The 25016-nt window shown below is 29.6% G+C and overlaps 3 protein-coding genes across 8 annotated transcripts; 1 reads left to right on the forward strand and 2 right to left on the reverse strand.

Annotated features, from left to right (window-relative positions):
- Window positions 1-1674: 1674 nt before the first annotated feature.
- On the reverse strand, window positions 1675-5368 carry LOC122521307 (lipase 3-like). Its single transcript, XM_043641913.1, has 7 exons — window positions 4375-5368; window positions 3424-3754; window positions 3222-3336; window positions 2905-3151; window positions 2581-2830; window positions 2362-2504; window positions 1675-2283 (listed from the first exon to the last, which is right to left on the reverse strand). The coding sequence occupies exons 1-7, from the start codon at window positions 4417-4419 to the stop codon at window positions 2134-2136; spliced, it is 1281 nt and encodes a 426-aa protein (XP_043497848.1). The 5' UTR covers window positions 4420-5368; the 3' UTR covers window positions 1675-2133.
- LOC122521305 (gamma-aminobutyric acid receptor alpha-like) lies at window positions 5208-24935 on the forward strand. 5 transcript variants are annotated; one of them, XM_043641905.1, is made up of 12 exons: window positions 17343-17552; window positions 17735-17909; window positions 19927-20159; window positions 21739-21806; window positions 22314-22534; window positions 22637-22719; window positions 23237-23436; window positions 23542-23629; window positions 23723-23883; window positions 23988-24158; window positions 24437-24588; window positions 24670-24935. In XM_043641905.1, exons 2-12 carry the CDS (start codon window positions 17881-17883, stop codon window positions 24881-24883), a joined length of 1620 nt encoding a protein of 539 aa, XP_043497840.1. In that variant the 5' UTR covers window positions 17343-17552; window positions 17735-17880; the 3' UTR covers window positions 24884-24935. The 5 variants fall into 5 exon arrangements, with proteins under 5 accessions (XP_043497843.1, XP_043497841.1, XP_043497840.1 ...); XM_043641908.1 differs by lacking the exons at window positions 17343-17552; window positions 17735-17909 and adding an exon at window positions 5208-5299; XM_043641906.1 differs by lacking the exons at window positions 17343-17552; window positions 17735-17909 and adding an exon at window positions 9514-9596.
- LOC122521306 (gamma-aminobutyric acid receptor subunit beta-like) lies at window positions 7613-14790 on the reverse strand. 2 transcript variants are annotated; one of them, XM_043641912.1, is made up of 10 exons: window positions 14519-14790; window positions 13515-13685; window positions 12853-12959; window positions 12275-12342; window positions 11857-12002; window positions 11426-11583; window positions 10289-10573; window positions 9737-9967; window positions 9358-9614; window positions 7613-8924 (listed from the first exon to the last, which is right to left on the reverse strand). In XM_043641912.1, the coding sequence occupies exons 2-10, from the start codon at window positions 13601-13603 to the stop codon at window positions 8772-8774; spliced, it is 1494 nt and encodes a 497-aa protein (XP_043497847.1). In that variant the 5' UTR covers window positions 13604-13685; window positions 14519-14790; the 3' UTR covers window positions 7613-8771. The 2 variants fall into 2 exon arrangements, with proteins under 2 accessions (XP_043497847.1, XP_043497845.1); XM_043641910.1 differs by having other exon boundaries at window positions 14312-14790.
- Window positions 24936-25016: the final 81 nt, after the last annotated feature.

The raw sequence follows: 25016 nt of genomic DNA on the forward strand, positions 1-25016 counted from the left end.
ATAGTTAGTAAGTATAGATAAATGATATAGAGCATTAATATATCGATAATAATATCATTTAATATATATAATACTCTATATGATATTATAATACTAACATTTTAATTTTTACAAAAGAAGATTAAGAAAAGAAAAGATCTTTTATTTTTCATGCTTTTTTATGTACTCCTTTCAAATGCTTTTAGAATGAGAATCTATATCAGGGCTTCTCAAACTTTTCCACTTGGCGATTTCCATTTACATGAGCAAATATTTTTGCGACTCCGAATATAGATTCTATAGTATCTCCTCTTTTAATATTGTAAATTCACAGACCTACTATTTTTAAATTAATTTTCTATCGTTGCACATCCAAAAATTTGTTACTTCTGCTTAAATACCTGTGACCCTGTAATGGGATTGCGAGTCAAATTTTGAGAAATCCTGATCTATGTAATGTAAATTACATATTACATGCTTTTATATTCGTTTGCAAATTTGTCAAAATTTATACGTGCATATACATATACATATGTGCCCGTATAAAAAGATTTGTAATATAACGAATATGTATATTTAAACATCTTCTAAAAGTTAAATTCTCTATAAAATGGCATGAAAAATGTAGCTGTATTTTATAATAAGATTAATAATATTAAATCTCATAATATTATGTAATATTTTTTTTTACAACTGTATTTACTAGTGAATTATTATTATTATTGCTATTTAAGGATATAAAAATCGAACATTCCATCGCAGATATAATTATTCAATAAATAATATTCCATTTTTAATTTAATCGGTGAAGATATACATTTGTTAGTGCACATTACAATATATCAATTATAAATTTTCCTTGATTTGAAAAGATCTACATGATTTATTTATTATTAATAATTCAAAATTATTATTAAGAAATAACAATACGAGTAGTAGAACGGAAGACATATATATGGTATAGTTTTCAATTTTCTCTTTACTATATTCAAATATATTACTACTATATTCTCTCTCCAATTTAAACAAAAACAAAAAAATATATATATATATATATACAGTTAACAATTTATTTTTAAGTATTTCCACATTAATTCGTCAAATATAAAAAATATTTCCTGTTAACGAAAAAAAAAATAATAATAGTATTAGCAATAGATAGAATTTTGTTAAAAAATTTTTTATGAATTTGACAGAAGAAAATTTTTCTTGGCCGTGTTTGGAAGCATTTAAAAAAAATGAAATAAAAAAAGAATTACAATTAGCGTTTAAAGACTGAAGTTTTTTCTTGGAAACTACACGATATACAAAATATTTTAATATACTAGATAGAAAACATGTAATAAACATTGTATACTATCATGTGCTATATAAAAAAGAAACATTCCGTTGATGTGTAATTAGATTGTTTTCAATTGTAATTAATTGCAATACGTTTTAATATAAGTCGATATAATTATGAAAATAGCATTTATAATTAATGTTAATTATTTACTTAAAATAATGTGCTGGAAATGAATGATTCTCGAAATCTCTTTACTTAATCGTTAATTCGTATATTTAATTTTGGCATCTGTATAATTTTTTGTTAAACAGGATAATGTGTAACATATTTTTAATAAAATATTTTACTATGAATTATGAGATATATTTTTAGTTACATTATTATCATTATTATTATTATTATAGCACATTTATATTATAATACAAATATCATAGGAAATGAAATTTTACATATTATATATAAAGAGTACTACAATATAATTCATGGAAGCACGTTGTTTCTTATATACCTTTCTATGATATTAATTGTTATAAGAACATATTATTTATAATATATTTATTAACAATATCTATATAAATATATACACCTATTATATATAAATAATATCCATTATATATAAATAGGTAGGATTCACGAAAAAATTAGGCCATTGGACTAAATGAACTAACTGGAACTCGAAGCCGGATTTGCTGCTTTCTGAATGACTGTTCTAATCTTTGAGCTATTCAGAATCCTTCGATCAACTTTTTACAAATGCATATCTTATTATTTGGGTATGAATTCTATTCATATATATATATATATATATATATATATATATATATAATAATCATTTTTTCTAAAATGGATTCTAATATTTATAAGTGTAATTAGAATCGTTTTAATACTGCTACAACACTATTATAAACAAGTGTTTTGGCATCTCTTCCCCATAGAAAATCAACATGATTAAATTTCGAATATTCGATTTTCTTCGTCTCTATTACATTAGGTAACTCGTCTATAATTTTTTGCACATCCTGTAAAACAAATGTTAATGATTAATCGTGACAATATACAAATTTAAGATAAATAAATTGAAATAGTGAGTTATCTACCAAATAATGCGTTAAAGAATCATTTTCTCCATAAAAAATAGCCACTGGAACGTTAACTTTTTTTAAATTATATTTCGGTGGTTGAGTGGAACCATATCTTTTTAAATTTTGGTTAATCCCATAATCAAACTTTCTAAATGATCCTTAAAGAAAATAAAATGACAAGTTGAATATAATTAAAAGTTAACGAAATCATCGGTGTTTGTTACTTTTCAATACCTGTTACAATGCCTTGACTATAATGAATAATCTGTTTGGCTGAAACACCAGCTGGAAAGTGTCCAAATATTAGAGGAAACATATCTTTGTCGAGTTGATTACTACCAAATCCAGCAATTACGTGGAACCAACAATTGCAAAAACTGTTTGTTAATACGGGAGGAGCATTACGAATAATCGTACTAACTGCACGTGCTTGAAGCTTACTGTGAGGGAACCACTGATGTATATTGCAATAAGAAGAACCCCACTGAAACATATTTATCGTAATTATAAAAAAACAAGCGTGACGAATAGTAGAACAAATAATTAACGTTGTATTACCTCCACTAAATTATAAAAATGCACTACTAATTTGAGTAAAGGACTTTGTTGGTTATATAAAAAAGCTATTGGCGCTAAGCTGACCATTACTTTAACTTTGGCATTATATTCAGGTCTTTCGCTTCCCATTACATAAAATGCAGTTGTACCTTGACTGTAGCCAATATAAGACAGTACCGAATGGGCAGTTTTTTCCAAAACATAATCTATTATCGCTGGTATATCATAATACCCTACCTCGTGATAACTGTAATTCAATGATAAACAAATAATATATCTTTAAGTTTACGAGTGAAAATATTTGGAATAAAAAATACCTAAAATCCCAGAACTCTCTGTTCTTCGGTGTATAGATTTTATGTTTCTTGGAGTATGCGTTACCACGCGCATTTGCCAACCACACATCGTAACCAGCTTGACACAGAGTATATGCTGATAAACATAGTATAAATATAAATAAAAGATTCAATTTTATTTTTAATTCATTAAAAATACTTAATTTTTTCTCAAATCTCATACCAAGAGCTTTCTGTGGTCCAAGCAAAACCCAATCCGCAGAACTGGAAAGTACTCCATGATTTATTATAACTGGCGGTCTAGATGAAGAATTATCTTCAGGATTGATCGATTCAGGCTTTCCAGTAAGTGTCGATTTGTCTAAATTCAATAGATTAGATTTTTCTAAGTCATCAGTAACGATTTGTTCTGTGTTAGATGTGACATTGGAATTTGTCAATTGTACATTAGATGTTTTAGGTCCTATGATTCTATGTACCGTTAGACAATAATCATCCTCCGTCCAAATATAATGAGTTTCAGATATATAACCGTGATGTTCTATGAGTTCAGGCTGTAAGTGAAAATAGAATATAAAACATTTATTTTAATCGCATACTTTAATTAAATAACAATTATGTAAATATATAAGTTTACAATATCTTTTGTATCCAAGTTAAACGCATTATCAATGAGTAATTTCTATAAATAAAAAGTAATTATAGAACCTTCCAGAAGAATAAATATAGAAAAACACAGGAAGTTAACCTTAAAACGCGATAAAATTGAAAGAACGAAAAGTCATAAACAATAATCTCGAAGGCGATAAATACCAGGAAACGCGATATCACTTTGGGTTGATAAATAAATTTGTATTTTCGCGGTTTTATAAAAGCGACGTATGATAATTTGTTTACTTTCCTTAGTATATATAGATAATATACGTATACATAACACATTAAGTAAAATTACAACATTTTAAAACGGAAATGAAAGAATGACTAACAATAATGTGAAACAATAAAATCGAATATAATTATCTGAAATATAATTAACCTAAAAGAATGTTCAAAATACAAATTTAAGTATATATTTGAAAAAACATGGTAGATCAGTTTTAACGCTCAATTAAACGAATTGATTAATGAATTTTGTAAAAAATATTAAATTGTGTTAATTAGTAAATAAGCTTACCGTTGTCATATGTATCTCATCATCTTGATTCGTTTTTTCCTGCATTATACGAATAACAAATATTTCGTATAAAATGTTAATCAATGGAGAAACGTTTTCTACCCGATGAAAGTATACGAGTGCGAAATGAAAGGAAACACACAATTTTCGAAAACTGAGAGGAGAATATGAAAGGGATAATATATATAAAAAAAAAAAAAGTAAATACAATCAGACGAGAAGAGAAATTCACGAGAGAAATTATATGTGATACGCAACACAACTTTCACAACTGAACTGAAGAAGAGAGGAATAGAACAATAAAAGTATGAATAGTGTAACTACTGACGTTTTACAAACATTTAACTCGAATATTTCAATTTGTTATACCTATATATCTATATGCAAATCATTATATATGTATATATTAATACAATCTTATATTTGAAAAAGGATAAAACAACAATAACTTAATTTAACACAATGCAGATACACAAATGCACATTCAACAAATAACAGTCAGAAACATCTATTTTATCGTTCTAAGGAAGAAACGTCAGTCTTCATTAACGATTAGTCGTAGAATGATTGGAAAATATTGGCAGCAACATTGTAAAAGATTATCCCGAAACGAAACAGATAATTGATCATAAACGAACGTGTGTTGTTTATCATATAACGAATGAGATTTGTATTTTTTTCTAACTCGCCGATTTAGTTCAAAGTCTTTTACAATTATAATTGATTATCGAGACATTATTTATTGGAACAGTTTGTTCTTCTTTTCTTTTTTTTCTTTTTTATATTCCATGTGAATCATGAAAGAAAGTATTATTATCACTGTTTTAACTGAGAGATTACATCATGTTTACTAACCACGCGAGTATTTGACTATACGCCATCAAAAAGAAGAAAGCTCCTTCGAGTTGGTTCTGTTCGACGTATGGTAAGAATGGGATTATTTATCTTTCTTTGTTTCTTTTTTTTCATACTAAATTGAAAATATCTCACATCATAGTCGAGTTTGCTTTTTTTTATTTGAAATATATTCAAATATGAAAGAGTCGAGAAGATAATTTTGTTTATGTTCATTTATTTGACGAATATTTATATTGATTTTTCAAACTTTCGTAAAAATTGGAACACGGAACTGGACCAAGTTGAACGGGAACTGACCAACTTTCAAAATGAACATAAATTGAACATTATTATGTTATATTTGAACATAAATTGAACACTATACGAGTTTTATAAAATAAATCAATTATCCACATATAGAGAAATATAACTACTTTATTATTTTTTTTTTAATTAAAATTCTTAAACTAAATTTATATTGAAATTTTGAAATTTTCTAGAACATTTGGTTCAATAATTGACACACATATAGTTTATTTTTTAATTTTATATAATCTATAGTAAAAAGGTTCGTATCCATGCTAAAATATTAAAAATAATTCTTGTCCATGCTAAGATGTTCCATGTAGGTATTGTAGATTTAAATATTTTCCATCGTATTAACTGCCGCATACAAAGATTCAGTAGAATTTGTTATGTGACTCATTTCTCCTATAGATAAAAAATTTCACGTGCGACTAGAAAACGAATAAACAATAAAATATCAAGTCTTTTAAAGCTTCTTGAGTTTTCCAAGATATTATTTATCTTGTAAGAAAATTACATTAACAGAACACTGTAAGAAAATTATCGTGAAATATAATTATCTATTGTTATCTATCTAAATATAAGTAAATAGTTCATTGTTGTTGCATAAGTATACTATAATTTTTTCTTTTCGCGTAACTAAATTTAGGGATTACACAGATCAACATTATAAAATTCGTACAGAAGATTATTTTTATTTGCAGATTAATAAGAGATTTGTGCCACTTTTCAATCCATCGTTATATGTATATATCTTACATCATAATTTATTCTACATTATTCACAATCTAGAATTCAGAGGTCCCCCGAATTTGTCACAATGAGGAAATATTAAATCGAATTACTTAGAATATCCGTAGAAGTTATCGGTGTCTCGATCTCATATATATATATATGATTCTTTATTTTATTATTTTTTAAATATAATTTTTATTTACCAGGCGTTTTTAAATCAGTACCGCATTTATCGTAAGATGCATTAAGCGTAAGCTATCATATTTTTTAAATCTTACTCGTAAATAACGAACATAAAAGAAACGTAAAAAAAAAAACAAAAAAAAAAGAAACGAATTGCAAGATAAAAAACAATAATGGAAGACTATAAATATGATTAATTAAAATAAATTTGTTTTTTTTTTTTCGAGATCTCATAACAATGTTGCACCTAGCGTTTAGAAAAATATAAATACGGTCTTGGTTATAAATATATATATATAAATACCTTCGAGCAAAAAAATAATTTCTATTAAACGAACATTGTCGTGAATAATAATACAAAGCGTTATAGATAATAATTGCAAGCTATGATCGACAATCAAAGTTTAGATCACAAAATGCATTTACGCGTGACGAAAATGATAAAAATAATGATGACAAACGCCATCGATAATAATAAAAACGAACGCTGTCCAACTGATAATGATTCACTAGACGTCATCAATGTTTTTTTTTTTTCAAATAAAAATTTGAAGAAACATCTATACGTCAAACTAAATCATTAATTAAAATGAAAAGAAATTGACTTTTTCTCATTATCTACCCGTCTGTGGCCCCTTCCCCTGAAATGTTTATAAAAAAGAAAAAAAACGAATTGTTTGCAGATTGACATAAGAGAAGTTGACAATTCTATTGCGTATTGTTTTCTTTCTTCTTTTTCTTCTATTATATAAATTAATAATGATCAAAAACTTCCCGAACGTATCCATGTAATTATAGCAACGTGTTCGTAGAATTATTGAAAATAATCTTTTTCTTTTTTTCTTTCTTTCTTTTTTCAATTCATACGATCACCTGCCTTTGTATGTTAACTTAACGTAAATTACATCTTTACATTTTACCGTAGAGTCTATTTATGTGGAATACTTTCTACTAACTTTCCATGAATAATTTTTGTCTTTGTTATGTGTTTTGTCCGATGTGTCTTTAAATGTGTATTTATTATTTTTGTTGATTTCTTAATATTTATATCTTATATACACATAGAGACTAATTGTATTATATAAGCGATTGTAAAATTAATATTTAAATAGGAAAAAATGTCTAGAACGATGACCGATGTTAAAATCTCTCGATCGAATAAAAAATAACGCACGTGTTTCTTTTTCTTTTTTTTTCTTTTTTCTTTTTCTTCTTCTTATTTCTCCTTAGTTAACACGAGTACGATGCAATCGTATACAATTGGTATGTTTCTCAGAGGATATACATAAATATGTATATGTGTATATATATATATATGTAAGTACGTTTAATCGAAGATCGCAATTAATAAAACGAAATAGAATTTTGTTAACGAACGTAGATGTTATTTCGTTTTGTTTTTCCCTCTTTCTCTTTTTTCTCTTTTTTTCTTTTTTATAATAGTAAAAGATTACATATCTCTTCTTATTGCTACGTAAGTACGTTTTACGAAGGATATTTTTTTAAGTTTGGCAGTTGGTTAAGTATTGTAGAACTTTTACGTATTTTATTTAATATTTCTTTCTTTTCTTTTTTTAAATGGTGGTGATGGTGGGGGTGGGGGTGGGGCGGGGCGGGGTAGGGGGAAGGTGTTTCGTTTTTTAATTGATATTATTTCTTACGTCTGCGTTAAGTTTCAATCTCCGATCGAAAATTCCTAATACACATTCTATATATCGCGATAAAGATTATTAAATAATAATAAATAATAAATAGCATTAAAGTATATAGATATCTTGATATCCGCCGTTCTCGTTCGTATATTACTTTTTTCTATTTCTTTTTTCGAAGAATCATTTTTTTGTTTGATTTTATAATTTCGACTAATAAACATATACACGGTGTATTCGAATTTGCGATCAAAGTTATTCAAAACACCACTTACGTAACTCGATAAGTAATTATGGCAGCTTTCGATTGAGGACACTCGAACGTTCGTAAAATATTTCGATAATTTTTTTTTTCCTTTTATACCCCTTTCCTTTTTATTTTATTATTTTTGTTATTTTTATTATTATTGTTGTTGTCATAGTAGTTGCTAGTTGCAGGACGAAAGGCGGATCGATCGATCCAAATGTATATTGCTTCTCTCATAAATCAGAGTCAACCATCATATCTGTATTTCTCATAACGAATCCAATATAAACGCATAAAACGTATTTTTTTCTCTCTTTTTTTTTCTCTCTCTCTTTTTTGCGAATGTGAAATACATACACGCGAGATCGTAATTATTCTATTTGATTTTACTTTTCTTTTATTTTTTTTCTTCGTTTTAAAACCGGGTTTCTTTATATCTTTCATACAAAATAAAAGATCCAGTATACCGCGTTGAATAGCATGAAACTGACAGGAAATATGATTCTCGAGTACTTGTCGATCACGTTAACGTCTTTGATTTTTGGCATGGACACGCGCAAAACCGATGCACCTCTACGAATCGCGTGTAATACCTGTAACAAACGAAAATAGTAATATAATACATTTAAATAACAACGTGTTGTTATTTATTATTATTATAGCTTTATATTATTTCTTTAAAATATATCGTTTTAAACGTGAATAATGAACACGGATAAGCGTGTAACATATTTTATATATTTTTAAATCCTAATAGAACTTAGAATTGTCAATTTTTAAATCCAAAATCTAATACCCGGTCTTACAATGTACTTTATAATTTTTACATTGTATAATCGGTGTTATGATAAATTAAAAATTTTGATTTATATTCTTTCGTGTTCACCCATTAAAAATATATACGCCGTAACAGTGATATAAGTATAATTTATATTATAATATATATTAGATGTATAGAGAAATAAATTCGTTTTGACCACGAATAAATATTAAATTTGTTTGAAATCATTGTAATAATTTATATACCTTAGGTTTATTTTGTTTTGGACCTCTGTATCTGAGTCCGCTGTTTCTACCATGCATATTATAGGCCACAGTTCTTGATATACGAAAGCTTGGTGGAAATTTGGCTGGATCGTGATTTCTTCCAAGGCCAGGTGTCGAGGAAGTACTGATCAAACCTGATCTATTTCTAATACTTGGCAATGGCGACATTCTTAAATCCTGCAGCTCGATAATATCGGCATCGGTTGAACCAGGAAAAGGTGAGGTAGCTTTGCTTCCTTTAAAAATACGTTCAAACATTTCGTTTATTTTGTTTTTTTTTTTGACTTCTTTCAATAGAAATAAAATAGTTCGTTTTGAAAAAGCAGCAAACGAAACCTTAAAACGTTATATAACTTACCAGTTTTCGAAGTAATAACTTTCTGTTCCTCGTTATCCTTCTTTTTGCTTTTTTTTTTAGCCCTTGCACCCCAATAAGTGTAATTAACTGCTGCGTACTCTAATAAAGCGGCAAAAACGAATACGAAACACATTACCAGATATATGTCGATAGCTTTGACGTAACTTATTCGTGGCAAGGAACTTCTAACACCTGTCGAAATCGTAGTCATCGTTAGAACGGTCGTGATACCTGAAATGAAAATATATAAATATATATATATATATATTTCTATCTTAACTCTTGCATCATCTTTATTGTATAGAGATAAGTAACTTTATTTTTATTTTATTTCCATTAAAAATTCAATAAATCATTCATTTTTCTCTCGGTTGAACCGGTTAAATCTGGAATAGGATTTTTGTCAAGTGGATAATATTATATGGGACAGATATTTCAATTTATTTGTAAGTAAAGAAACGTTATCAAAGCAACCAGAGAATATTGAATACAACATAGACTAGGGTAAATAGTCGAAGGTCGAAATATCGAGCATTGAAAGGATGCTTTTACCCAAGGCCACTCTCGCGCTGGTAGCTTCGTGATTGATCCAAAAGCTGACCCAACTGAGCATTACGATGAGTATGCTCGGAAGATAGGTCTGGAAGACGAAGTAACCGATATTCCGTTGGAGTTTGAAACTTAATGATAACCTCTGATAAATACCGGTAGCCAATTTTTCCTTCCGGTCGTTTGTTTCGTAACCGATTATCGTAAATTGTGGCAATTCTGCTTCCTCCACTCCACGAACGGGAGTTTCCTTCCAATACATTACTACGTCGAGTACCGTGTAACCGTCTAAATAACAAGAATAATTAATAAATCATATTGAGATTATTTCATTGAATGCACGATGATGATTAACGCATCATTAATTGCATCTCAATTTTCAAAACTTCGAATCTCAATATAATATGACAATTATATTCCACTGATTGACATCATGACCATTTCAATCCTCGTATTTCCTATTGACTCCGATTGAATTTCATTGATTATTATACGATGAGACCCTAATCGATTGGATTATCTAATCAAAATTGTTAATCCTAAAGTCACGATATTATGAACACGAGTTATCGAAGATGTTCCTTTCACGTTCTATTTACTGACAATACTAGATATATTCGCGTACCACATGACTAATGAAACGAACGGACTATTTGCGGTTTTACCTTCTATTCATCGATCATCCACAATATCCAATTTTCCTATCTGATCATAATTAACGTTGGAACTCATTAATACGTTATGTTGTTTACAATTATTACATTTAATTATGTTATTAAAAATTCTAACTAAAACTATATAATCATAATGTCATATCCAATGTAATAAGATTTTCATTATAGTTTTCATGTAATTAACAAAAACGTTTCTATCTATGTTGAACTATTAACCTGTTAACTATTTATGATACTAATGTGTGTCACTTTTAAAAGATAATTTCTTTTTTTTCTTTCTATTCAGTATTACGCACACTTACGCAATTTTCTTATATAACAAAATTATCTTTTTATCAATGACGCATATAACTCGACATAAACAATTAACAAATTAAATGTCGTCTTATAGATCAAACAAAAAACAATATGATTTATATGAAATGAAGACAATTGTTAAACGATTTTAATTTATATACTCTCGTACAGCTCTCGATCTCTACGGTGCAATTCTGCGAATCGAGAGGATAGTAGTGCAGATCCATCATGCAGGCCAAGGTCGTAGTGAATCTCATGCCGTAAGTGATGGAACCGTCGCCGGACAGTCTGACGAGTTTGTTGCGTTCTGTTACGTCATGCAAAAAACTGCAAAAAAAAAAGAAAAAAGAACAAGGAAAGAATAATGGATGGTTTGTTCTTTACGAATCCTTCTTAAAACTTATTGTGTATTGTTTCGTTAATTAATCATGTGTTCCAAGGATACTAATTCTTTTATTTTGCTTTGTTTTTCTGTCTTTTTTTTCTTCTTTTTTTTTCTTCTTCCCCCCCATTTCTTTTCTTTATTAATTAAAGTGAACTCTTATTGTCATAGAAGTTTTGTGTGTGTGTATGTGTGTGTGTATGTGTATGTTGGTGTACCTGTTTTTATCGTTTGCGAAAAAAGTATCCGGGACCCAAATTTTTTCAGCAAAATCACCGCTTAGGGTCAAAATTTCTTCCTCTTGCGAAAATGCCAGTCTCTCGTCTTTCCAATATTGATTTAAATACATTGTTATAGTGTAATCCTACAACATAATTAAATAGATAAACATTTTCATACGCGCTTTCATTTATTTATTTATTTATTTATTTATTTATTTATTTATTTATTTATTTATTTTTCTATGATTTGGCGTCGCGTTTAAGATGATACACGATTTGTTTCTTTATTTTTTTTTCTTTTTTTCTTTCTTTTTAAAATGTAAGGGAAAGAAAAATTGATGATCATGAGATACAAAGACACACAATAAAATCGTTCGTTTAATATTATCATATTGATTAATTTTTTTTAACTCACCATGTTGACTTCTGAAATAGCATCGAAACTCGCTATAGTTAAATCCATACCAACCAACAGTGGTTCTCCTATAAAGAACAACAAAAAAATCAACGTAAAAGAAACTAGAAAAATAGAAGAAATATTTTCAATATTATGAGACACGATTTAAAAAAAAAAAAAAACGATAACTGTTATTTCTAATAACTTTATCCGATTTATAAATCCATTAGGATTATGGCTTAATCGGCGTACAGGAGGTCTATTAAAAAAGTTTCAAGCGGATTTCAGTTGAATGGACTGGAAATCTATTACAAAAAAAAAAGAAAGAAAAAAAGAAAAAAAACCAGACTAATATGTTTTACGAGATAACCTAAGGCCTTTTAATATTACTATATTTCATAAATGTGTATTTACGTAACTATATTATTATTATTATTATTATTATTATTATTATTATTATGTTTGTTTATATTATTTTTCAAACTTTATCGATGTTCGACGGAAGAAAAGGTACGCGCATATTATTTTAGATAATACCTAATATCTATCTATCTATTTATCTATCTATCTATCTATATATATTTTCAAATACCTACCGCCAAAATTTGGCCTCAATCGAATGTCATAGCCGTCGAGTATTCTCGATATGGTCTGCGTGACATTTTCCAGTTTGTCGAACATTCTTGTGTTCTCCAACGCAGCCCTGAATATATTTCGTCGTTCGTTTCATTAACAATAACAATAAGAACAACTACCATGTTTAATTTGTGCGCGTTACAATGTTATGGTGAAACAAAATATATAATTATATATATAGATTATATTTTTTTTTGTGTGTAAAATTGCATCGAATATTGATTACGAGAATAACAAAATTATTAGTTATATAAACCGACGAATATAGACGAAGAAGAGGGAAAAGGAAATGTTATATATGTATCTATAATTATGAAAGTGGTCAAACATAAGTGAAAATTTAAAAAAAAAAATCCATTTATCAGTTATTTTAAACCACATTATTTCTAAACTAAATTTTTTTAATAAAAAAAATGTAATTTTCAGGATATTATTAATAATGAACCGTTAGATAATGTTTTTTATTTCAATATCATATAGAATTCAGTTTTATTGTTCAAATGTAATCCTTGAAATATCTCGAAACAAGAAGATATATGACTTACGTTAGATCGCTTTCATAATTATGGATACATATGAAAAAGTTTAGGTTGAATTTTTGGTATCTCTTGGTGGATCTTACCAAGCGATATGATGAGACAATTGCACAAGAAGAAACGTTAATGGCAGTCCACGCGGCAGCATTCTGCCGATGGTCGACGACCTGACCATAAATGTTAGAACACAGGGAAGAATGTCATCTCTTGTCGAGATCTTTGTACCTCGACATATTCACTCTCGGTATTGCTGCAGGCTGAAATGAAACAAAGGAGAACGATGCCGTCCCTTTTTTTTCCTCCCCTGCCTTGTCCTTGACCTCCGACCTCGCGATATTTTTTTCTCTCTTTTTTTTTTTTATCTATTTTTGCGTAAAACCGTATATCGTTGTTCAGAATCAATCGTATCTTACACGATAATAAATTTTAATTTATTGCATTTGTATTGTATCGCTTAATGTTAATAAGTGGATCGTAATTGGATCATCATTTGATCGTTAAAATATTTAAAAAAGGAAAAAGCAAAGAATTATATTTATGAAACGTAAATTTGTATTTTCATATACATATTACATTGTATATGTAATATGTATATGAAAATTAAATGAAAAATTGAATAATATCGTTTAGATAAATTATTAGCTATTCGAAAGAAGAATAAACGTGTATTTGATCGAACGTGATGTGAATAATCACATTGTATAAGTAGTTTCTTTTATATATACTCTAAAAACAGATTTCTATATACGATTGACGAGGAGAGCTTTCTCTCTTAGATTCGAGTGGGATCTTCTAAATAGTTATTAGTTTCCTACTTTTTCTATTCAACAGGATTTATTTGTTTTATCTTCTTTTTTTTAAATAACTTATGAAACGATCTTACCTGTTTGCTCGCGAGTGTCAAGAATGAAAAGAACCAACAGCAACAGCAACAGCAACAACAGCAACAGCAATAGTAGTAATAATAATAGGAGTAGTAGTATTAGTAGAAACAATAGTAGTAGTAGTAGTAGTAGTAGTAGTAGTAGTAATAGTAGTCACTGTCAGTGTATACACCAACGAGATCAGATTTCCACGTGAAAAAGGATACTTCCCGTAAGCGGCTCCTCGTCACAACGCGAATATCATAGACCCGCACACGTTCAAGATCACGGTCCTTAAAGTACACACGCGATTTCGTAAGCGGATACGAGAAGGAATCATTCTCATCAGTAACGTTTGTTCCTTCGTAATAGTCGTAACAGCAACAGCAACAGTCGCAACAGCAGCAGCAGCATCCGTGACACGGATGAATTCGTCAGAATATGATAGAAAATTTGTCGAACTGTCTGAATATGATCGAACCCGAGACAAACTCCTCCCTCCCACCCTTTATTATAAACGCCTTGACCTTTATTAAACTATCTCTCTTAATTCGTCGATTCCTCGGGATTGAACGAATTCAACAATTTACATAACGATTTTGTAAATTAGAAAAAAAAAACCAAAAAAAGATGATCAAATAAAACAAAAAACTCAATTGTTCTTTCCCGTTGCCGTGTAAGTTGTCTAAATGTTGGTCTCCTGTTTTTTTCTGTCAGTAAGCCTGTCAGTCTGTCTGTCTGTCTGGCCGGCCGTCTGCCCGTGTCTCTCCGTCTCTCTCTCTCCCTTTGTTCTCTCTCCGTTTCTCTCGTGGTCCATCGAGGAGAGAGAAGAAAATTTTGTCGTCGCGACACGAATTTCGAGGATGCCACCCAGACCGTTCTCGCATCCCCCGTTCGTGGCATGGAACACCACTACTACTACCACCTTTTGCTTTATCCTTTTACTTTCCTCCACCTCCCCCCTCTCTACACACCGCCACTATTGCTTTCTCACCCCCCCCCCGTTTTGTCTCTTTCTCCCTTCCCTTTCCCTTTCTTCTCTTACCGTCTCGTTCTCTTACTCGCTGGATTCATCGAATGGCGGTGGGGGTGTTTGTAGAAATGAGAAGCGCAAGCGCGTATTGCATCCCCGTTTTATGCTCGACCTAGTGACACAACACCACGGATTCCTCGTCGTCGTCGAATTTCCAGACCACGCTGATCGAACGCCATCTCCACAAGCATCCTTAAGATACGCTAGAAAGAGTGTCGTTAACCTTTGAGGGTTTTACAGAAGGGATGGATGGATAGATAGATAGTGTCGGGTCTTAACGATCGATCGATGATGCATTTTTCCAACGAAATAATCGTCTCTCCACTTCGGCGCATCATCTTCTTCTCATTTCTTATCTTTTTCTTACTTTTTCTCTCAGTAACGTCATCCTCTTCCTCCTCTTCCTCCTTTTTCTCCTTTTCCTTATCCTCCTCTTCCTTTCCTTTCCTTTCCTTTCCTTTCCTTTCCTTTCCTTTATCGACTAATCAAACTACCCCCACCTATCCCACCTCTCCTCTCCTTATCCTTTTTTCATTTTCTTTTTCCAAGGACAAACAAAACGACAATGAGAAAAACACACACTAAGAGAGAAATTGAGAGAGAGAGAGAGAGAAGAATATATTTCTTTCTTTTTTTTGTTTTTTTTTTTCATTCTCTTCGACGTCTTATGATTTACCCCACTTCGTTTTCATTTGTTTTTTTTACTTACTTATTTTCTTTTTTTAATTTTAATTTTAATTTCTATTCCAATATTATGTCTGTCATTCGTTCGTTCGTTCTTTGATAAATAACGACGAAATTCCGGTTTCAATTCGAAAAGAAAATCTTTATGTTAAATTGATTTTAAGTGTAGGATGGAAAAAGGATGTAGAATTATTATTATTATTATTACTATTATTATTATTATTATCATGCGTTTGTGTTTGCATTCGCCAAAACGAGCCAGCAACGATGACAAAATTTCAAACGGGAGAATTGCTTTTTTCATCTTCCTTTTTTTTTTAAGATTCTCTTCTATAACGAAGTACAGTTTCAATAAGATACTTTTCATTTACCGTCTCAAATTCTTGACGAATTTCATTTTCAATATTCCTCGTAGGTTTTTATTTCTTTTTGGTTCTTTTTTGTACTTTTGCAAAGGCAGGAGTTGCATTTTATTTTTTTTTTTTAATTAAAACCATAACTAAATACAATGTGTTATTCGAAATGTATTTCGTATTATTTAAGGAAGAAAAAAAGAAAATATAGAAGAACAGAATAAAAAGAAAATTAGATAAATATAATTAATATTTAATATATTAAGAATAACAAGAAGAAATAAATAATGAGAAATTAATATAATAAAGAAAATTAAATAAAAAAATTAAATAGAATAAAAGAATATTAAGAAAGAAATGTATATAATTGATCTCATAAATATTCGAATAAAAATAGAGAAAATTATGGTTAAAATATATACGATGAAATTTAAAGTAAACATTTTTCTTTTTAAATGATTGAAATCAGTCAGTAATTGGTTAATAATTTTACAAGTCCCTTCCAACCCTTTTCGTATTAAGCTCAGAACTTTTCAACCCTCGTCGTATCAAGCTTACCCTTTTTTTATGTATAAATCATTGCCGTATAAATTATTTAAAATTACGTCATTCTCTTTATTGATTTCTTTCACGTTCTATAATAATACGATTGATTTAAAAAAATTATTTTATATTTGTTAATAAATAAATTGAAACCTCGCATGCGTCGTTACTTGATAAAATTTCTCTTGATAGAATTTCACGCTTTTTCAATATATAAATCATTGCCATAAATTATTTCAAATTAATTTATTTCTTTCACGTTCTATAATAATACGATTAATTTAAAAATTATTTTATATTTGTTTATAAATAAATTGAAATCTCGCACGCGTCGTTACTCGATAAAATTTAATAAATATCGTTCGAATTTTCGGAGTAAAAAATTTGCAAAAAAAAAAAAACATTCGCAAAGAGAGATGTACAAAGGAATAAAGTTAAGAAAAATAATTAATATATATGACATATATATTGTGTAAAAAGAGATCGGGGTCGTTTCTAAACGCGGGAATCGCCGGCGTGTTTTTGGAGCTTGCGCGTAACGTCCTACGAATCGTACTTAAGGGCTTTAACAGGGGTTGCAAGCCCACGCGACTCTCGGCAATGGTCTGTTGTTCGTCGGTGTCTCGAGGCGATCATCAAAATCAACCAGTGATTATATTTATCTCTCTTTCGATCTTTATTTTACTTTTTTTTTTATTTTTTTTTCTCTCTCTCTCTCGTTCTATCTCTCTTCGTACAATTAAAAAGAGAAAATAAATAAACTCTCGATCTTTCTTTCTTTCTTTCTTTCTCTCTGTCTCTTTCTTTCTCTATTTTTCTTGCTCTCAAAGTTTTCGACGAAGTTTCATCGTTGCCAAGGTAAAACGAAAAAAGAAAAAAAAATAGAAAAGAAAAGACAAACAGAGAGGAGAACCAAAAAAAACAAAAAGAAAAATTAAAACGAAAGGAAAACGAACCAAAGTGACGAATCTCAATCATGAAATTGAACGTTGCGGAATTATCGATGTGAGTAATAAAAAAAGAAGAAAAAAAGAAAAAAACGCGCGGTAAATTTTTTTCAAATGCGTATTCTCAAATTTTCTTCTTTTTATTTTCTTTTTTCTTTTTTCGTTCTTTCGTACATTTCGTTTCCTCCGTTTTATTTCATTAATATTTTATTTTATTTTAACAATAACAATAACAACAACAAAAACAACAACAACAACAACAACAACGACAACGACAACAAAATTAAAATAAAATAAGATTTTATTTTGATCGTTATTATTCGTTATTTTTCATCCCCCCCACCCTTCTCTCAATGTTAATCAATACAAAATATAATTTTTGTTTTAATTTATATTATATTATATTATATTGAAAAAATCAAAGTGTGTATTTACTTAAAGGTATTATTTAATAATTTCAATTATCGTATATTATTATATAACGTTTGAAGATCGTTAGAATATTATACCAAAAGGAATATGTACGGCTAATTTCTAGGATCCAAAGTGTTTGGATTACATAAACGTTTGCAGGGCAAATAGATTCCAATCGAAACAGGGCATATATTTAAAAGGAATCGTACATTACAATGCTTCATTAGCGTACCATCAAGGTTTGTTCGTTTGTGCAAACTTTCATTCGTACGATATTGAAACATACACACACACACACACTCACAAATAGAGATACACATAAAAATATACAAAGATAAAACGTAGAATAGGCTAACGAGAATCCGAAATTAAGGTCTGCTATTGGAAAAAAAGAAAGAAACAAACAAACAAAAATATAAAAAGGGCCGAGTTCAAACGAACAGTCGTACGATTTCCAGAAGCAAATAATTATTATACTTATACCCTATGATACAACCCCATGTATTACGTAAATAAATACATACATAAACACACACAAACACATACACGTACGCGTACACAGAGAAAGTGATATGTTTGTGTATTTGTCTGTATTGGTTAGTTTCGAAATGAAACGAACCCCGTTTGCGAATGAGACATCGAAACTCGAACTCATCAAGGAATGCATTGAAATTCTTTCGACGAAATGAAATACGCGGGAAAAATATTTGAAACATGTTGGTCGGTGGGTGGGGTAGGGTGGGATGGGGGATCAGGAAGGGGGATATCGATTTATCGATAGAAATGCGATGTAAAAACCAACACCGTTCGTTGAGGAATTTAGTGGTGGTGGTGGTGGTGGTGGTGGTTGTGGTGACGGTTTGCACAATTTGCGATCAAATGGATAATCAGCCTAATATCTAGAGAAAAAAATGCGCATACGATCACGAGAATATGATGTAATGAGGCGTAGTGTTCACTTGAAAGAGTGACGCGAACACTTGCCACAATGTGAAGGTGCTGAATCGGCAGACAACGAGGGTACTCTTCTTGCTCTTCCTCTTCCTCTCATCTTTGTCCAACCCTTATTTCATATCTACGGGACCCTGCCCACATACACCTGCCCTTTTTTCCATTCGAAAAGGGCCACGTTAAAACAGGATAAAAATTATTTAACTTTATCCTTTCCGACACATTGTCTTATCATTTCTCTTTTATATATATTATTTATAATTAATATATATATATATATATATATATATATATATATATATATTTTTTTTTTTATATAAATTATTTATATATTATATTTTTATATAAAAAATTAACGATCAATTGTTGTCGTGAGGTATCTAAAGGTATCTCATATAACGGATATTTATTTGTAATTCAAATTAAAACACGAGAATATTCGTTATTATATTCCTTTGTAACATATTTTGATCTTATTTTTGGTTTATCCTTCTTCTTATTTTGTTCATATTCTTTTTTCTTTTTAATTATATATTGTACTAAATATTTCTATATATAAATCCTTATATATAAGATTTCTAAAAATATCTTACGTATCGATAACATTTGTAATCGATTATTTACTCGTATTAACTTTTCTTTTTTTTACTGTTATATTTTAATGTTGAATTAATAAGAAAGTTTAATGCATTTGATAATTTTACTTATAGGTTGACTTTTCTTCTACCACTAACATCATGCAAGAGTACTAATTATGAAACAATGTCATCGTCATCATCATCATCGTCGAAATTTAATTCGTCCGAGAAATCTTCGTCGTCGTTGACAATCGGCAGATTCACCAGAGGTACCGTCACCGATATCGTCTCAAAAAATATAACTATGGTTTTGGAGAACCTCCTTATGAATTATGAGAACAGTCAACTGCCAACACACGGAAAAGGTATTATTTTATTTCATTTCCTTTTTATTAATAATTAAAATTAGAATAGTCTTTTTTTAAATTCTTAATGAATCATGCAATTATTATTGCTATAGAGGTATTCGTTTATTTTAATTTTCTAATTAAATGGATAAAAATATGAAATATTTTTGTCAATTCTGTTCTAAGTGATGTAAATGTCTGTGTTGTGTGTGCGTTTCTTTATCGTCTCTTAATTTTTGTTATCTATAAGATAAAAAAGATTTTTTTATCCAGGATAATATTGGATTACGAAATATGGATTACGGTATTCGTGTGTAAAACCTTACAGATCGTTGATGTTTTGTGTCGAAGGATGAACCGGAATACCTCTCTCTGCGGACGTTGCAAAAATTTCGTGGCCGCGTTCCTACGATCCGTTAACCTCTAAAAAACGTGGAAGAAAAAAAATGATGTGAAGAGGCACGATATTAAAGGGAAGATTAGAACGATTTACTTTTCTTTTGCCCGTTGAAAATGATTTACCTGCGAATTTACGTACAGAGTTATAAAAAAAAAAAGAAAAAAGAAATTATATATCCGAAAGAAAATTGTTAATTGGAGTTGAAAGAATAGCATTTCGTTTTTCCCCTTAACGCGCGTCTAATGTTATTCGGCAAATCTGACACGTTGTTTCTTTTTTCGTCTATTTACAATTAACAATTACGATACTGCCAATCACGCTATCAACGATCTTCCAGAAGTTCTTTCATTTCACTGAAACATTTTTCCAGCAAGCTTCTTGTTTATTACCGATTTCTCTCCCACCTTTTTTTCCCTTCCATTCCGATAGTTTTCCTCCTCCCTCCTTTCGCGTTTAGGGAAACTTATCATCGCGGATCGGCAAATCTGACACGTTGTTTTTTTTTCGTCTATTTTACAATTACTATACTGCCAATCACGCGATCAACGATCTTCCAGAAGTTCTTTTCATTTCACTGAAACATTTTTATTTTGTCGGAAAAATTCACTATTTGGGCCAGCAAGCTTCTTGTTTTATACGCGATTTCGCTCCCACCTTTTTTCCCTTCCATTCCGATAGTTTTCCTCCTCCCTCCTTCGCGGGTGGGAAACTTAATCAGCGCGAGAAAATGGCTCAATATGGATATACATGCATAACGCTCAAATTGGAGTGGAGCCAGATGAGAGTAAGAGAAAGAAAGAGAAAGAGAGAGAAAGAGAGAGAGAAGGAGAAAAAAGAAAGAAAGAAAAAATAGAAGAAACTATTGCTATGTTTTGAAATCGCATCTCTACCTTTTCAAATGCGGCTTTTGGCCGCCTTCGTCGATTTCACATTTTCCTATTTCTGTACTTTTATTTCCATATTTGTTTGTTCCCTACGTTATCGAACTTTTTCTCTGTGTGTAACCACTCGAACTTTGTCAACAAACGACTGAGGATAGGTAGGATCCTTTTCTCGTCAAAGCGGAATACCATATTTCATAAGATAAAAAGGATTCATACTATCTTCCTTTGTTTTCTTTTTTTTTCTTTTTTCTTCTTTTTTTGTGTTCATTTAATTAGATTTTAAAGAAAATAATATTCGATTTAATATTCGTAGGAACACCGACGGTTGTAAAAACTAATATCCTGATAAGAAGCATGGGTCCTGTTTCCGAATTGGATATGGTAGATATTTTATTATTATTATTTTTAACACACTTTTGCGACGGATGATAATTGGACAAATTATTTAATTTAATACGTTTTTGATATTTGTGTTCTGTTATCTGAATATAAGAAATTGTATATCTTATTGTTAGTACGTGATGTTCATAGTTTTACAAATAAATATAGAAGAAATATTTTCTTTAACATTATATCAGGCATAGTGGATCTTATTGGAAATTGTTAATAACAAAATAAATTATTAGATAATATTCTAAAAACTCTAAAAAATACTGCTACATTTTTTCAAATTTTTTAAATAACAATAACATTGAAATAATCCACCATGCCGAAGAAGAAGAATAAAATGAATAACGTAAGATTACGTTTCCTGTATTCAGTTGAAGAATTGAATATTATTTAAGATTATACGTATTCCCGTTGCCAAAGTGTTTAAATTTGAAAACAACAATTCAGAAAGATATAATTAATTAATAATGTTTATCGGTTCTATACCACGTATATTAGGATTACTCGATGGATTGTTACTTTAGACAATCGTGGCGTGATTCTCGGCTTAGTTTCTTAGGACCCATCAAATCCCTCAGCCTTAGTATCAAAATGCTCGAAAGAATTTGGCGTCCGGACACGTATTTCTACAATGGGAAACACAGTTACGTGCACACGATCACCGTGCCCAACAAGTTACTCAGAATTTCTCAAGACGGTGATATACTTTATTCCATGAGGTTAACATTATTAACTTTTTATATAATTATTTTGATTTATTTCTCTTATCCTATATAATTTATTAACTTTAATAAATATATAATTTTTTGTGTTTCTCACAGGCTTACCATTAAAGCTAAGTGTCCAATGGAATTACAAAATTTTCCAATGGATCGACAATCCTGTCCGTTAATTTTAGGAAGCTGTACGTACGTTTTCGTTGATTTGTTTAATAAACAATATTTTTAACGCGTTAACGAATCTTTTTGTTTTTTCTTTTTTTTTTTCGAAATTTTTATATCTCCTTATCATCATCCTCGCGTTTATCGATTATTGATTTGTTCGTAATATTTTGAAGAACACGTTTAGCACGTTCATCTTTATTTTCTTCTCACATAGAAAGAAACTTATTCGTCACGTTCGAATTTATTGTGTTAAATTATCGAGTTACGTGTTACGATATAAATATTTCATTACACGCTGCTATCGTACTCTAATTCTTTGTTATCATTTTTTTTCGTGTGCTCCGTGTATCGAGAATAATATTTTACATTTTATTATTACAATCATATGGAAAGCATGTTACATTCGCAAAGAAATCAAATTACAATTTTTCTTCGTTCGTGGAAACGTGAAAATATTTTTCTATCTTTATATAATTAAGTACATGTATGTGTGATAAAGAGTTAAAATATTTGATATTTTTTTTCTTTTCTTTTTAGACGCATACACGTCTAGACAATTGGTTTACGAATGGCAAGAAGGATCTTCCGTAAATTTTGTTCCTGGAATGGCGTTATCCCAATTCGATTTAATGGGTTCTCCTTATAGAAATCTTACGTTTGTACGTCGCGAAGGAGAATTTTCTGTTCTCCAAGTATCTTTTAATTTACAACGTCATACTGGTTACTTTTTGATACAAGTAAGAACGAAATTCCAAAAATTTATTTCGATCGCAAATACGTTTTTCTTGTAATTATATTTTTTAATTGTTTTTTTTTTTTATATTTTCATGATAATATTCAAGGTATACGTTCCGTGCGTGCTGATAGTTGTATTAAGTTGGGTATCATTTTGGATTCATCGCGAGGCTACCAGCGATCGTGTAGGTTTAGGTAAAATAATTTTATCGATTAAAAATACGAACACGCGAGATTTTATATATCGTTCTTTTGAAATATGATTTAATTTATATTTTTTTTTTACAGGTATTACTACGGTACTCACACTTTCCACGATTAGTCTCGATTCAAGAACTGATTTACCAAAAGTGAGATACGCTACAGCACTAGATTGGTTTCTTCTCATGAGTTTTGGTTATTGCATTGCTACCCTTTTAGAATTTGCTGGGGTACATTATTTTACCAAGGTATAAGATTACCGATTATTACAATTTTCATTTTCTTTCTCTTTATTTCTCTCTCTCTCTCTATCTCTCTTTCTTTATTTTTATCATTATTAATTTTTTCGTAGGTCGGAAGTGGCGAACTTCCATTGGACGAAGAAGAATGGGAAAATATTTCGGATAAGGAATACGAAGATCCATTTTGTACGATCGCTACTTGCGATTCTCAGACTATTCATCCAGATAGTATCATCGATGAGACTTCCAGAAGAAGTTCAACTGTATGCAGCATTTATAATGTAAAAATATTTTGAAAAATACGTAATACGTATTTATTTGATATATATGTGCTTGCAATTTTGAAATTAGACTAATATGTAAACAAATTTAATATATATATCGTTTATTTTATAATATAAATAATTTTAATCTAATATTATAATCATAGAATGAATTATTTCCATTTTTAGTTCACTTTTGTAATTACAGGCAATCATACTTATTTCATTAATAAATAATATATTAGGTAATATTTATTTAACAAAGAAATAAAATTACGAATCAGAAATGTTTGCAGGATTCGGTAACGTACAATAGACGATCTTATCAGCCCGTAACAATGGCTGTTACGTCGAGACCATCCACAATGGAAAGACAGACGCAAACCGAACGCCGATTACCTAAATGGAGACAATTTTTATATTGTTTGGCAGGTGATGATGAGTTCAGGTAATTTGCATAGATATATTTAACATATTTGTTAAGCGTGATCATTATGATATTGAAATAATTTTGTAATGAGAATTATAGAAGACGAAGACAACGTGAAGCAGCAGGAAATTGTCGAAAATTTGGTGAACGAGTAGCGAGACATATTAATAGTGTATCAACAATAGATAGAGTAGCACGAGTAGTTTTTCCAGCATCTTTTGGTTTACTTAATGTATGTTATTGGGTTGTTTATGTCACCTATCAGGAAGAATTTAAATGGCAAGATCCACCGATTGGTTCGACTTCTCGATAAATGATCGATTTATATTCATTATATATTACATAATAAACTAATTTAAGTTTAATGCCTTTTCCTATTAATTTACAAGAATATATATATACTTATAATTATTAATTAAGCAATATTTCTTTCATATTTTTTATAA

Source organism: Polistes fuscatus, unplaced genomic scaffold, assembly GCF_010416935.1.
Source record: "Polistes fuscatus isolate 324 unplaced genomic scaffold, CU_Pfus_HIC Scaffold4, whole genome shotgun sequence".
In the NCBI taxonomy this organism is placed as follows: Eukaryota; Metazoa; Arthropoda; class Insecta; order Hymenoptera; family Vespidae; genus Polistes; species Polistes fuscatus.

What these genes read in the sequence shown, in the direction of transcription:
- LOC122521307 (XM_043641913.1), bottom strand. Translation starts at nt 4,419, where the DNA reads ATGCAGGAAAAAACGAATCAAGATGATGAGATACATATGACAACG. An exon ending in ATGAGATACATATGACAACG is followed by an intron (nt 3,755 to 4,374) that starts GTAAGCTTATTT and finishes TTTCACTTACAG; the next exon opens with CCTGAACTCATAGAACATCA. An exon ending in AGAGAGTTCTGGGATTTTAG is followed by an intron (nt 3,152 to 3,221) that starts GTATTTTTTATT and finishes ATTGAATTACAG; the next exon opens with TTATCACGAGGTAGGGTATT.
- LOC122521306 (XM_043641912.1), bottom strand. Translation starts at nt 13,603, where the DNA reads ATGGTCAGGTCGTCGACCATCGGCAGAATGCTGCCGCGTGGACTGCCA. An exon ending in TTCGCAAACGATAAAAACAG is followed by an intron (nt 11,584 to 11,856) that starts GTACACCAACAT and finishes TTTTTTTTGCAG; the next exon opens with TTTTTTGCATGACGTAACAG. An exon ending in CACCGTAGAGATCGAGAGCT is followed by an intron (nt 10,574 to 11,425) that starts GTACGAGAGTAT and finishes CTTGTTATTTAG; the next exon opens with ACGGTTACACGGTACTCGAC.
- LOC122521305 (XM_043641905.1), top strand. Translation starts at nt 17,881, where the DNA reads ATGAAATTGAACGTTGCGGAATTATCGAT. An exon ending in CTGTTTCCGAATTGGATATG is followed by an intron (nt 21,807 to 22,313) that starts GTAGATATTTTA and finishes CACGTATATTAG; the next exon opens with GATTACTCGATGGATTGTTA. An exon ending in GCAGGTGATGATGAGTTCAG is followed by an intron (nt 24,589 to 24,669) that starts GTAATTTGCATA and finishes TGAGAATTATAG; the next exon opens with AAGACGAAGACAACGTGAAG.